The sequence below is a fragment of the Sus scrofa genome, chromosome 14, assembly GCF_054392235.1.
Source record: "Sus scrofa isolate SSC_HxYL_T2T_F1_AM1 chromosome 14, Sscrofa_HxYL_maternal_Yorkshire_Landrace_v2.0, whole genome shotgun sequence".
Lineage (NCBI taxonomy): Eukaryota > Metazoa > Chordata > Mammalia > Artiodactyla > Suidae > Sus > Sus scrofa.
The window spans coordinates 54,087,510-54,101,759 of record NC_139396.1 but is presented as its reverse complement, the minus strand read 5'-3'; the positions used below and the strand labels follow the sequence as shown (position 1 = coordinate 54,101,759).

At 41.8% G+C, this 14,250-nt stretch overlaps 1 protein-coding gene and 1 pseudogene across 24 annotated transcripts in view; one reads left to right on the top strand and one right to left on the bottom strand.

Annotated features, from left to right (window-relative positions):
- ACAD10 (acyl-CoA dehydrogenase family member 10) overlaps positions 1–14,250 on the bottom strand; it is a 49,080-nt gene that overhangs the window by 13,811 nt on the left and 21,019 nt on the right. For 20 of the 24 annotated variants that reach the window (XR_014827392.1, XR_002338858.2, XR_014827388.1 and 17 more), the window contains 4 exons: positions 11,005–11,186; positions 5,804–5,954; positions 4,594–4,739; positions 3,722–3,895 (listed from right to left, as the gene is read on the bottom strand). Coding sequence is in view for 17 of the 24 variants with exons in the window: in XM_021073831.2 (XP_020929490.1) it covers positions 3,722–3,895; positions 4,594–4,739; positions 5,804–5,954; positions 11,005–11,186 (653 nt within the window). In the remaining 7 variants the exon portion in view is untranslated. The remainder of the gene's footprint in view (positions 1–3,721; positions 3,896–4,593; positions 4,740–5,803; positions 5,955–11,004; positions 11,187–14,250) is intronic. The other 4 variants (XM_084996345.1, XM_084996348.1, XM_084996347.1 and 1 more) reach the window with 1 other exon arrangement.
- Positions 898–1,010, top strand: LOC146396565 (U6 spliceosomal RNA; annotated as a pseudogene).

Here is a 14,250-nt window from a genome sequence, read left to right as displayed (position 1 = left end):
TCCAATATATTTTCCCAAATGTAGTCCCAGCAGAAAAGACTGTATCACTGGCATCTTCCTAAATTGCAGTCACCAGCATTTTTTCCTTTCTAGAATTTCAGTAGCATCTACAAGAAACTTAAACTTCAGCACCCACTTATTAATGAAGGAAAGTGATACTTGAGGTTGGCTGCCACAGACCATAAATCAGTCCCCAGTCTCTGGACACTGTGGTCCTCCTGCCAACCTAAGGATGAGCCCACAGAGAGAATGCCTTTGAAACACAACCTCTTTCTCCAAACCCCACTTTCTCAGGGCAACACCAAGGATCTCAGCTGTTCAAAGAGAAAAAATGACTTTAACAGCTGATTAAGAAGATAAATGTACAGAAATCATATTTTTATTCAAAAGTTGAATTTTTTCCCCTCATCAAATGATCTTATCCAATTCTTTCAAAAAACAGACTTCACTGTTTTTATGTGAGAAAACTAAGGCACCTCCTCAGTATGCGTGCTGGCTTTCCAGGTGGGAGGGGAGGGAGTGAACAACCAGGATCAGAGGAAGATAGGCCGGGAAGGACAGACAGCACTCATTTTTCTGTGTGGTGGCAAACACCTGGGGTGTTTTGCCTCTGAACTGAGGGAAGCTTGAGGCCACACCAGTGGCTCACAGGATCTTGGAAGGTTTCAAAGGGCTTCCTGATAGGCAACTTGAGGACAGACTGGCAGGGTTAATTGGTGTAGAGACTTTGGCATGGATGATTCTTTTTCTTTAGCTGAGCTACAACTGACAGAGAATGGATAATTCTTAATGACCAACATTGATCCAGCCATCCCCAGGCACTGGAGCAGAACACAGCCAGAACTCTGCAGCCCACCAGAAAATGCCCACAGGCAATCAGGCCTGTTCATCACTGTTTGGATTTCGCAGCCATCCTATTTAATTAAACATTCCTGGCTATGATATAGAGAAGATTAGCATGGCCCCTGCACAAGGATGACATGCAACTTTGTGAAGCTTTCTGCGTTTTTTGTTGAGTACATTTCTTACATCAGATTTTAGTTTCCTGGATATGGGAATATGATTTCACATTTACAATACTGAGGTAGTAAACCTAAAATGTGAGGCTTCAATAGTATTGAGCACTGCCCGGCTACAGTTAACTGTATCCATATTCTAGGAAAAATAAAAGATGCTGAAAATTAAAAAAAAAAAAAAAGTTCCCAGTTAGCTTTCATCACAAAACCATAACAAAAATTGGGAAATGCTGGCTTAGCACTGATGCCTTCTGAAGGAAGAGAAAATATCATTTCCAGGAATTACCACTTATTGAGACCTCACCCCTACTGCCCTGGATTTCACTGAAGTAAATCCCCAACACCATGTCATTTTGTCTATATTTCATTTATGTCTAAAAACAAAGACTTTAAAAAACACAACAATTTCATTATCACACTTAAACAACAGTTAACTATGGCTCCTTAATATCATCAACAATCCAGTTAGAATGCAAATTTCACTGTCTCATAAAAATTGTTCATATAATTTCTTTTTTGCAACAGGGACCTACATAAGGTCTAAATACTGTTTTTGGCTAATATGTCTTTTAAGTCCCATTTAAATCTATGGGTTCGCAACTTCTTCCCCCCCTCCCGCCCCTTTTTTATTTATTGAAGAAACTGAATTGTTTGCCCTGTGAAGTTTTCCAGAAAGTGGATTTTGGAATGGCTGTGCCTCAGTAGTGCTGGTTAACGTGCCCCTCTAAACCCTCCGTTTCCTGTAAATTGGTGGTTGGGACTAGAAGCTCCATCAGATTCAGGTTCGCCTCTTGAGGGAAGCATCAAAAGGTATGGACTGTCTGGCTGCCTCTCTGTGATGTAAGCACTACTAATGCTTATTCTCCAGAGCCATTTGTGTATTGGGGGGCACATTGGTGTTATGCTTATTCTATCACTGTGTCCAGGGTGCTTCTCTAGAGGAAAACTTTCCCCCATCAACTACTTGGTGAGCCTGACATATCTGTGTAGGAAAGATGGGATGAATGTTTGACTCTTTTCCCTTTATTTACCGATTTTCAGAATAACGGGTTGCTTCCCTGGCAGCCTCCAAAGCCACTCATGAGACTCTCTCTTTGTTTTAGTATCACTCTTTACCCATGGATTTAAACACACTTGATGTGTTCCCTCCATTTTGGCTGTCATTCTTACTAGTGCTCCAAGTTCCTGTCATTAACAAGTGGGAACCTATTCAAGTTGACTCCTGAGACTTTCGAATACGACCCTCCCAATCTTAACAACCCCCCTGCTTTCTGGTATGTCAAGATGTTCCAGGTTCATCTTGAGATATTCTGCCCTAGACCTGAAATCAGCCACTTCTTGGAGGAGTCCCAGTTCCTTCTGTTGGGAATGGAATTTAGAGATTATAATGTGGTTAATTAGGGGTACTTAATGCTACTGTGTCACTCACTGTTTCTAGGTCTTTTCAGTAGATTCTATATGCTTGCTTCTACTTGCCTTCCTTACACATCAGAAATTTAATCTGCCTTTTCTATCTTCTTAAACAATTTAGGATGTAGATTATTTCATCTGTTACCCTGTAAAATTTAGAATTAAAACTAATAGGAAAATTCCATGGCCTAGCAGTTAAGGATTTGGCATTGTCACTACTGTGGCTCGGGTTTGATCCCTGGCCCAGGAACTTCCGCATGCCACAGGTGCAGCCAAAAAACCAAACAAACCAAAGAAACCTAATAACATTGTGCCATACACAAACACACACACACACTCTAATCATCAGTTCTAAGTAGCCATACTTAACTTTTCTTCTCAAAAGTTCAAACATAATGGGAGTTCCCATTGTGGCTCAGCAGGTTACGAATCCGACTAGTATCCATGAGGACTGGGGTTCGACCCCTGGCCTTGCTCAGTGGGTTAAGGATCCGGCGTTGCTGTGGTTGTGGTGTAGGCTGGCAGTTACAGCTCCTATTCAACCCCTAGCTTGGGACCTTCTATGTGCCCAGATTCGGCCCTAAAAAGACCAAAAAAAAAAAAAAAAAAAGACTGATATAGATCTCTACATATTCACAAGCAAAGGTCTCAATAAGTCATTGTTAAATGGAAAAAAAAAACCCAACAGATTTGCCTTATATAGGTGTCAAATACATACACACACACAAATATTTCATAGGAATTCCTAAGCATGAAAAATTTTTAAATCAAGGTACTGAAAAATACATATAATCACATTTTTATACAACTTGGAAAGCAGGATGGAGAGAGGTAACAGACATGTAGAAAAATTGGGGGGCCCCAAACTCTTTAATAGTGGCTCTTATTTTTGAGAAATGATACTGAGAAGAATGGAAAATGATTCTATATTCTTCTATATAATTGAATTCTTATCATGTATGTTTTTACTTTAAAAGGGTTTTGTACCTTATTTTAATAATTTCAAAACAATTTTAAATATTATATGTTTATATATTTATATATATTATATATATGTATTATATATATATTTATGTATATATAATATACCCTTAATAATAAATGATTATATATTTCAAAACAATGTTAAATATTATGTATATTTTTATATATTTAATATATATTTATATATATATATATAAAATATACCCTTAATAATAAATGATTGAGCTCACTGAATCTAGTAGTTCAGTCACAGGAGGGTTTCTGAGGGAGAAGTCCCTTGGCTGTGATTCACCTTCCCAGGCCCCCAGTACCTGTGAGTGAGCGCTTGTAGACTCCCTGTAGGATAGCAGCTATGCGGAAAAAGGAGAAAGCCATGTAGAAGTTCCAGTTCTCGGTGGGCGGTATCCCCATGTGAAGACAGTACATCCTGAAATACTCCTCTGCTGTAGGGATTCCCAGCTTGGTCAAATCACAGTCCCCCAAACCTGAGGCGACAGACACAGCCTTGACTAGACAACAGCCCCACACTCCCCTGTGGCCACAAGTATCTGAATTCCGAAAATCACTCTGTCCCTTGGAAATGAGGTTCACAACCAGTTCAAAGGATTATAGCTCATCATTTTAAGATGGGTGGAATCTAAGCATGAAGCTATTATTCACAAGTCTAAAAGTTTCAGATTTAAATTGGCAATAAAGGAAGGAATGAGGGGCTTCCATGTCTATCTGGACCACAGTTCAGGGTGGATGCATTTTATTTTCTATCAATAATTTGATAAAAACCATATTCAAAGAAAGATCTCACCAAATTATGAAAACGATAACTGCAACAAATAAAAATCTTTACCAATTTCTTTCATTTGTAACACTTTGATGGTTTAGAAGCATATAATATATTCCATTCCAAGGAATTATAGTATTACTGCCTTTTTGTGGAAGCATGGGGGAGGTGATATTAAAAAAAAAAGCCTGGAAACAAATATCTAAATAGGAATCAAAACAAATGCCTTGATAAGGCTAATTCTATAACAATTAAATCCTATGCTGTCATTAAAATGATGCTGTAGAAGAAACACTCCATACCTCAGTTTCACAAAGTAGCCCAATCACAAATGTCCACTGAGTTTGCACTGTCCTTTGAGAATGGAGCTGGCTACATCTCTTTTGCCCCCGGCGCAGTTCCTACCTGGCTGAATGGGAAAACTGGATGGCAGGTAGTGAGCCAGGCAGCTATAGGCCACATCAGCAAGGGGGTCGCCTAAGGTAGAAAGTTCCCAATCAAGGACAGCAAGCACCTCATTCGTTTCCGGGTGGAAAAGCAGGTTGTCCAGCCTAAAGGAGCCACAGAATGGAGACAGCGCTAAGAAACTTAGAGGGTGTATTCCATGCTGGGTGTCTCGTGTTGACCCCTGAAGATGCACTCCCCACCTCTCTATGCCCTATGGGCCCTGGAGCCAGCTGCCTGCCCTCTGGTTCAGCTGGGCTGGGCCAACGGAGACACCAGCTGGAGATGGGAAGGGGGCCTGAGTATTAGTTCCCTACCTCCCTCAGCAGGTCACTGAGGGGCAAATGCATTCCTCTCCTGAGGGCCACAGCTTTGATCAGGTGGCCCTCTCCACACAGTGACCATGTCTGGGTTCTGGTAATTAATCATTCCCTGAGATGGTCTTATACAGGTCTGCAAAAGGAAGATCTAACCCTTCAACCCGTGAAGCATCTCACTGCTGACAACTATAATGAAGCTGGAAGTGGTGCTAAGTGACCCCTGAGACCAGGAGAGAAAAGGTGATCAGCTCCTGCCCAACACTCTCTCCTCAGAACACACACCTTTGCAGCCCTGAGCCTTCAGGTAAGAAGTCAGCTCCCTAGAAGTTGCCACACTGGAGAGACCATGTGGGGAACCACAGGGAAAGAGAGAGGTTTAGGGAGCTCAGCTGTTCATGTCTCTTCTGTCCCTGGGCAGGTGTGTGAGCAAGCCCAGGTGATTCCAGCCCCCGACCTGAGAGCCACCCCAGTGGCTCAGACAAGCAAGCCATCCTGTCGCCAGACTGCAGATTCATGACTAAAAACAAATCTGTTACCGTTGACAGGCCTGCAGTTTTGGAGTCATGTGTTGTACAGTAGTTACAACTGGAACCTGTGCTTATACCTTGGGACCTGGGTCGGGGGGTGTACAGCACAGGCCAGCCCCCCTCATCGAGAATCATCTGGCCAAATGTCAATGGTACCAAAGCTGAGAAACCCTGCCTGCAAAGCTAAGCACAGAGAGAGCCCATGCAGCCAATAATTCTCAAGTATTAACTGGGCCTTCAAGACCAGCTGCTTAATTTCTCTTTCATATGCCCTTGCCATTGCTTTCTACATCTGAATGTCAGCCCTTCTCAGGCGGAGTTGACCTGAAGTCCCCATGCACCACAGTGGTCCTCTGCTGACTGGGAAGGTGGAGTGGCAGCCACTCGATGAGCCTCTCCATTGCCGGGATGGTGCTGGTTTCCGTGGCTCTATACTGTTTGATCCATGTTTGCACCTGGCGGGTAATATAGTCCCCTGAGGGAAAGAGGATTAGAACATGGTATGCCATTTCAGCAACCTCCAGAGGTTTCAAAAATCAACAGTGCAGTGAAACCCTTTGTAACACCCTGAGGATTCATCTTCCCATGAATGAAGGATTTCCTGCACAGTGGTCCTGCCCCCTCAACCTGAAAGCCAATGCTGTTTTGTCTTGGCTGGATCCCTGTGATCTGGGCATTGGTCACAGCCACATAGCCTCTCAGCCTGATCCATAGCCTTCTTAGAGATCCTATGAGCTTCCTAACAGCTTTTAATAATTCCCTTTTTGGGAGCTCCCATCGTGGTGCAGCAGAAACAAATTGGTCTAGGAATCATGAGTTTGCAGGTTCGATCCCTGGCCTCACTCAGTGGGTTAAAGATTTGGAGTTGCCGTGAGCTGTGGTGTAGGTCACAGATGGGCTCAGATCCTGAGTTGCTATGGCTTGGCGTAGGCTAGTGGGTGGCTACAGCTCCTATTGAACCCCTAGCCTGGGTGTGGCCCTAAAAAGAAAAAAAAAAAATCCCTTTTTGGCTAAAGGGCAGTGATTGGCTTAGAACATGGACTCTGGGGTGGACAGTCTGGGTTTGGTTTGCAGCTCTGCTATTCTCTGTGTGATCTCATGCAGGTTATTTAACCTCTCTATTCCTTAGTTTCTTCATTGATGAGATGGTCCATAGAGTTGTTGGGAGGATAAAATATGTAAAGTCCCTGCAACTGTTCCTGGAATAAGTACCGCATGAGTATTTGCTATTATTCAGTTCCTTACTAAGAAACCCGAGAGTTACCAGAATTGAGAAACTTGCAAATTACAACTGGGAGTGTAAACTAGCAGGAGTTCTGGAGTCACCTAGCTCACAGTCAAGCTTTTCGATTAATTTGACACTTCTAAGCCTTCACTGCTTCATCTGTACAATGAGTGTACTAACACCTACTTTCCTAGGACTGTTGAGAAGCCCAAATGAAACTCATATATAACATGCCAAACACACAAGGCTGCTCAATGAATGGTGGCCATTATTACTGTCACTGTTAATAGGTGTCAACTGACAACTTCTAATTGACACTATTAAAATGACTAAAAACTAATAAACAACACATCAAGCCCCTAGCTCTAAGCCAAGCCCTCACCCCTCATTTGAGAGACGAGTGTTTCCCGGAAGCTTGAAGAAGACAGAAAGATAGGACTCCTTCTGTGGATTCCACTGTACACATCCAGACACAATTGAGAGGACCCAGCAGGACTGTAAGAGGTGGAGATCAATATCCACAGGAATTTAACCCCAAACAAATCAAACCTTTAGAACTAACTTCCAGTTTACAGAATATCAGGAAATAGAAGACAGCAGTAAATGACACCATAAGATAATATTCAAATCATAACACAATTGACTTGGTCCTTTAAAAATTTCATTTAAGGGAGTTCCCGTCGTGGCGCAGTGGTTAACGAATCTGACTAGGAACCATGAGGTTGCGGGTTCAGTCTCTGCCCTTGCTCAGTGGGTTAACGATCCGGCGTTGCCGTGAGCTGTGGTGTAGGCTGCAGACTTGGCTCGGATCCCGCGTTGCTGTGGCTCTGGCATAGGCCGGTGGCTACAGCTCCGATTCGACCCCTAGCCTGGGAACCTCCATACGCCGCGGGAGCAGCCCAAGAAATAACAACAACAACAACAAAAAAAAAGACAAAAAAAAAAAATTTCATTTAAAAAAACCAGGGGGAGTTCCCGTCGTGGCTCAGCAGTTAACAAACTTGACGAGTACCCATGAGGACGCTGGTTTAATCCCTGGGCTCGCTCAGTGGGTTAAGGATCTGGCATTGCCACGAGCTGTGGTATAGGTCATAGATGCAGCTCAGATCTGGCATTGCTGTGGCTGTGGCATAGGCCAGTGGGTGGCCACAGCTCCGACTGAACCCCTAGCCTGGGAACCGCCATATGCCGCTAGTGCGGCCCTAAAAAAGACAACAACAGCAAAAAAAAAACCCAGAGTAGGTGCTGTTCTAGATTCCTTGATCAGATCCTGATCTGGAAAACAAACTAAAAACAGAACAAAACAAAATAAGACGAAACTCACTTATAAAAGATACAAGGAGGATAATGAAGAAATCTTGAAATATGGACTGGGTTTTAGGTATTCTGGGAAAATAAATTTACTTGGATATGATAATGGTACCGAGGGACGCCCTTATTTTTAGGAAATGCATACTGAAGTACATGGGAGTCAAGTCTCAGGGTCTCTACAACTTTGTTAATCATGCAGATATATAGATATAGAAAGAGATAAACGATGGCAAGTTAACCGCTGTTAAAATCAGTCATGGGAATGTAGTTATTCATTGTACTATTGCAAGTTCCCATGAATTTGAAAATTCTCATAATAAGTAAAACACAAAAGTCACCACTGGGCCTTTGTGGGAGGAGCCCCTCAGGAAAATCTTCTACATGGATTTAGGACATCCTCCCCACCCCCATGCATACACACCACCCATGCTACACACATTCCCTTCTCATGGGAAGCAGAGGCAGCTGGCCCTGGGTCTCCGGCTCTGTTGGCCACTGGTCCTGAGCGGGCCTGCCAAGACTCTAAAACGCCCTTCCTTCCCAAAGCAGCCTGCACTCTAGGATGAGAAAAGAGGATTATGGGCTCCCTGCAAGTCTTTAGTGGAAAGGTTCTTTGTGGTAACTAGACTGTACCTAAAGGATCTTTGTCAAAAGTCCCTTTTGATTAGAGATCATGTTTGTGTGCTTTTTCTTTCCTTTACAAATTTAAATGTGTTCTCTTCAATAAATCATATATTCACATGGCTTGAAATTAAAGTAACACAAAGGAGTACAATAAAGACTTTCTCCCAAGCCTCTGACCAGGTAGTAAGCCCTTTTTCCCCAAAGGCAACCCATGTGACCAATTTCTTCAGCATCCTTTCAGAGATAATCTTCACTTGTGCAAATAAACATTTAAATTTATTCAAATATTTAATGTATTCAAATATACTGAATTTACATAAATTGTGTACGATCTATATAAAACCAGTGCCCCATCCAGCAGGTGGGTTCCTGGCATAACTTGAGAAATTCCAAGCATGAAAAGGAAGATCTGATGGCCCTGTAGCTGGATTAGTGAATGAAATCTGAGGAAGCTGCTTTATGTAGTCAGGCTCAAAACACAGTCAATGGCCAAAGAGGCTGGCTGTGGGTCAGAAAATCACACCAGATTTCTGCTCTCTTTGTCAAGCTAATGGGTAGTGGTAAGTGCATCAAAACAGTCTACTTTAAAGATAAAGGGCAAAGGATCCACTCAGCACTTAGGAGAGCCCTCCTTAAGCTGCTGTCTCTCCATTGCAGGATGGGAGGTCACACTGCCCACTGCTCCTTATGACTTTATTTCCATTCAAAGCACTGGGACAACTGCCATCTCCTTTGCCTTTTCACATTGCCATGTGAGGGGGGCAGGGCAGGGCTTTTTTACTGAAACTTTACTTAAAGTTGAGAAAACTATGACAAAGTAATGGAACTTGCCCAAGGTCATCCCACAAATTAGGACCTGACTTCTGGTTCAGGGCTCTTTCCATCTTGAAACAATGGATCAATATAGGCAACATCTGTTATCTTGGTTGTTGGCCCTTTTACTAGTAACTAGGGCTGCCAGACAAAATACAGGATGCTCAGTTAAAATGGAATTTCAGATAAACAGCAAATAAATTTTTATTGTAAATATTTTCCAGTGAGACCACCAAGATGGAGAGAAACCCCACTAAGTTGGTCACTCTGGTCAACAGGTTAGCAGATGGGAGGATGATATGGATCTGACTGCACCTGGAAGAAGTGGAAAACCCCTTCAACTAGGGCTAGGAAGTCCTGTTCTGTGGGAGCAAAATTTCTCAAACTGTTAGTTCTGAAAATTCAGATTATGTGTCTACGGAATGATGGAATTTTAGGTAACTTGGTAGAAATATGTTAGGAAGTTGATGTACATTGGTCATAAACTGCAGCCTTTGATATAGTCCTAGAGAGAAAAGGCACATTTTGGTTAAACACAGAGAAAGAAGAAAATAGAGCTTAGCTGAGAGATTCTTTTCGACTATGGCCAGGAACGCATATTTATCAAGAGTTAGATAATCTTTAACTCTTCAGGGCAGTCAAAGTGAAACTCTTTGGCTCATGCTAAAGTTTCTGCATGCAAAAGCACAGAGACAGTTATGATGGTGGTTATAAAACTGTGTGCAGGGAGTTCCCATCGTGGCTCAGTGGTTAACAAACCCAAATGGTCTCCATGAGGACGTGTATTCAATCCCTGGCCTGGCTCAGTGGGTTAAGGATCCAGCAGTGCCATTAGCTGTGGTGTAGGTCGCAGATGTGGCTCGGATCTAGTGTTGCTGTGGCTGTAGCATAGGCCGGCAGCTGTAGCTCTGATTTGACCCCTAGCCTGGGAACTTGCATATGCTGCTGGTGCAGCCCTAAAAAGACAAAAAGGAAAAAAAAAAAAAAAGAAAAACAACTGTGTGCATTTGTAAAAATTCATAAAATGATACATTTCAATACAATGCTTCAAAAAAAAATAAAGAAAAAGGGAAAATCTGACAATATCAAGTGCCTACAAGGATGAGGAACAGCTGGAACTCTCAGACATTAAAAGAGAACAAAAAAAGAAGAAAAAAGCAGAAAAAAACTATACAAACAAATACCTTGGCATAACAACTTTTTAAAAATTTATCCCTGTTGAATATTTAAATACAATGGTGAAAAACAGAGAAGATATGTATCTTAAATACTTTTGGCCAACATCAGGGGGAAAAAAAGAAAGATTTAAATGATACAGAGAGACAGAAGTTGCAGGGAAAAGAGATTCTGTAGTCCATGAAGGGATTTATCTCAAGATAAAATGTCTAGGTGATACCTCCACTAAAATGAAACTGGATTTCCATGTAGGAAGCTAATGAGCCCACCTCACATTTACCGATGGTGCCTTAAAACCCTGGCACTATGGGAATCCTGAAAGCAGAGGCACCAGGAAGGAAACATCAGCACAGAAGACAAGAAGTGTCATGCTCACCATGTTTCCCATAGTCTTCTAGGCCCGTGGCCTTGAGGTCCACACTGTGAATCTTACACAAGACTCTGTTCATGGCAGTGTAGATGGCCTGCCTCTGGCTGGGCTCCAGGCCTGGCAGAGAGGGGTCTTTGTAGGTGAGGCCTGAGCAGTACTCCATCACATAGAAGGGGGTGCCAACAATCCTGGGTAGGGACACAGACAGGGTGTTTCAATGGCCCACTGATGTGACAGGCTGTAGCCACAGCTCTGCTCTTTCTGTTCTATGTGTTAGCTTTGAGTGCTGGGTAGGATTTTGGACCCCAAGGACTGAAAACTTCTTTATTCCTTTGCACATAAGCACAGGAGGTCAGAAGTACTCCCTCTACAAACAAATCTACATGGCCAATCTACACTTCCTTGCCAGTATGCTTTTCTTCTCTTTGGTCCACTTGTAGAAGCCTAAAAATTGGATTAAGTGTCATAACACAAGAAAGCAGCATGCTGAGTGGTGGGTTTGGAGTCATATACAAGTAGATTTAAATACCACCTCTGCACTTCCTGGCTGTGTGATCAGGAGAGACTTACCAACCTCTCTGGGCTTTAGTTTTTTTTAATCTATAAAACTTCAAAGGATAGTTTTAAGAATTAAAGGAAAGAATTTTTATTGTGGCTCAGGAGATTAAGAACCTGACAGCGTCTGTGAGAATGAGGGTTCAATTCCTGGCCTCGCTCAGTGGGTTAAGGATCCAGCATTGCCACAAGCTGCAGCATAGGTTGCAGATTAGGAATGGTTCCAGTGTTGCTGTGGCTGTGGCACCTGCACGTTGCTGTGGCAGTTGGCAGCTGCAGATACAATTTGACCCCTAGCCCGGGAACTTCCATATGCTTGGAGGTGCGGCCATAAAAAGAAAAAAAAAATCTCTTCTTGTTACTGATATTTTCATCATTGTGCAGTGGTATGAATGGCATATACACCACCCCAAAGTATTAAGGTGACACACCAAAATGTCATTAATCCATATTTTCGTCATTACTAGAAATCAGTTTAGTACCCTAAAAAGTTGTTTTCAAAACTCTATTATTAAATCTATCCATCTTGAATTAAACATGGACTAGATATTAAATTATATACCTTAAGTGTAATAATGCTGATGCAGTTATGAAGGAAAATGTCTTTTTAAAAAAATGTTACTGAAGTATGGTTGATTTACAATGTTGTGTTAATTTCTGCTGTATGGCACAGTGATTCAGTTATTCATCCATATATATTCTTTTTCATATTCTTTTCCACTATGGTTTCAATAGACAACAGGATACTGAATATAGTTCCCTGTTCTATACAGTAGGACCTTGTTCTTTATCCTATGTATAATAGTTTGCATCTGCTAACCCCAAACTCCCAACCCTTCTCTCCCTTACCCCCTCTCCCCCTTGGCAACCAAAGTCTGTTCTCTATACCTGTGAGTCTGTTTCTATTTCATAGATACGTTCACTTGTGTTGTGTTTATTTTTTCTTTTTTTTGCTGCACCCATAGCATACAGAAGTTCCCAGGCCAGAGATGAAACTCCTATGTACAACCTACACCACAGCTGCAGCAGTGCCAGATCCTTAATTCACTGTGCCACAGCGGGAACTCCTGTGTTGTATTTTCAATTCCACATATAAGTGCTATCATGTGATATTTGTCTTTCTCTTTCTGACTTACGTCATTTAGTAAGGAAATCTCTAGGTCCATGAATGTTACTGCAAATGGCATTATTTCATTTCTTTTTTATGTCTGAGGGATATTCCATTGTATATATGTAGTACATCTTTATCCATCAGTCAGTGGACATTTAGGTTGTGTCCTTATATTGGCTTCTGTAAATAGTGCTGCTATGAACATAGGGATGCATGTATCTTTTCTTTTTCTTTTCTTTTTATGGATGCATCTGCAGCAAATATAAGTTCCCAGGCTAGGGGGCAAATCAGAGCTACAGTTGCTGGCCTATGCCACAGCCACAGAAAGATGGGATCTGAGCCACATCTGCAACCTAAGCCACAGCTTACAGCAATGCCAGATCCTTAACCCATTGATCAAGGTCAGCGATCAAATCCACACTCTCAAGGATACTAACTCACCAAGCCACAATAGGAACACCCATGTATCTTTTAAAATTATAGTTTTGTCTGGACATATGCCCAGGAGTGAGATTGCTAGATCATATGGCAACTCTTATTTTTAGTTTTCTGAGGAATTTACAAATTTACCTTCTCACCAACAGTGTAGAGGATTCCCTAAGAAAATGTCTTTATTCTTAGGAGATGTATGCTGCCTGAAACTTACTTTAAAAGGTTCATGAATAACAATTTATATACATACATATAAAATATATTTACTTATAAAATAATGATATAATTATTTAATAAACTTGTTATAAAATGTTTTAGAAACTTTATTATGTATTAACTACTTCTATAAAGTTATTTTATCTATATATCTATCCAAGTGCATATACATACACATATATACATATATATAGAAAACAAATGTGGCAAAATGTTAACAAATGTTTTCATCTAGATTAAGTGTAATGGGTGTTCATTGTACTATTTTTCTTCTTTAAACTTCTATGTATGTTTCAAAATTTTCATAATTAAAAAATCAGGAAGAGGGAGTTCCCATTGTGGTACAGTGGAAGTGAATCCAACTAGTACCCATGAGGATGTGGCTTCTTTGATCCCTGGTCTCGCTCAATGGGTCGGGGATCTGGCCTTGCCATGAGCTGTGGTGTAGGTCACAGATGTGGCTTGAATTCAACACTGGCGTGGCTGTGGTATAGACTGGCAGCTGTAGCTCCAAGTCAATCCATAGCCTGAGAACTCCCATATGCCCCAGGTACTGCCCTAAAAAGCAAAAAAAAACTGGGGAGGATTTCCCATTGTGGCTCAGCAGGTTAAGAATCCAACTAGTACCATGAGGGTGCAGGTTCGATCCCTGGCCTTGCTCAGTGGGTTAAGGATCCCCTGTTGCCACAAGCTGCACTGTAGATCACTGATCTGACTCAGATTCCCGAATTGCTGTGTCTGTGGCATATGCTGGTTCAGTCCCTAGCCTGGGAACTTCGATATGCCACAGGTACAATCTTAAAAAATTAGAAAAAAAAAAAATTGGGAAAAAGAGACAGACTCAAAAAGCCTCTTATAAAGCAATTCAAAACTGTTTAGAAAGCCCACAATAGGAGTTCCCATCGTGGCACAGTGGTTAATGAATCCGACTAGGAACC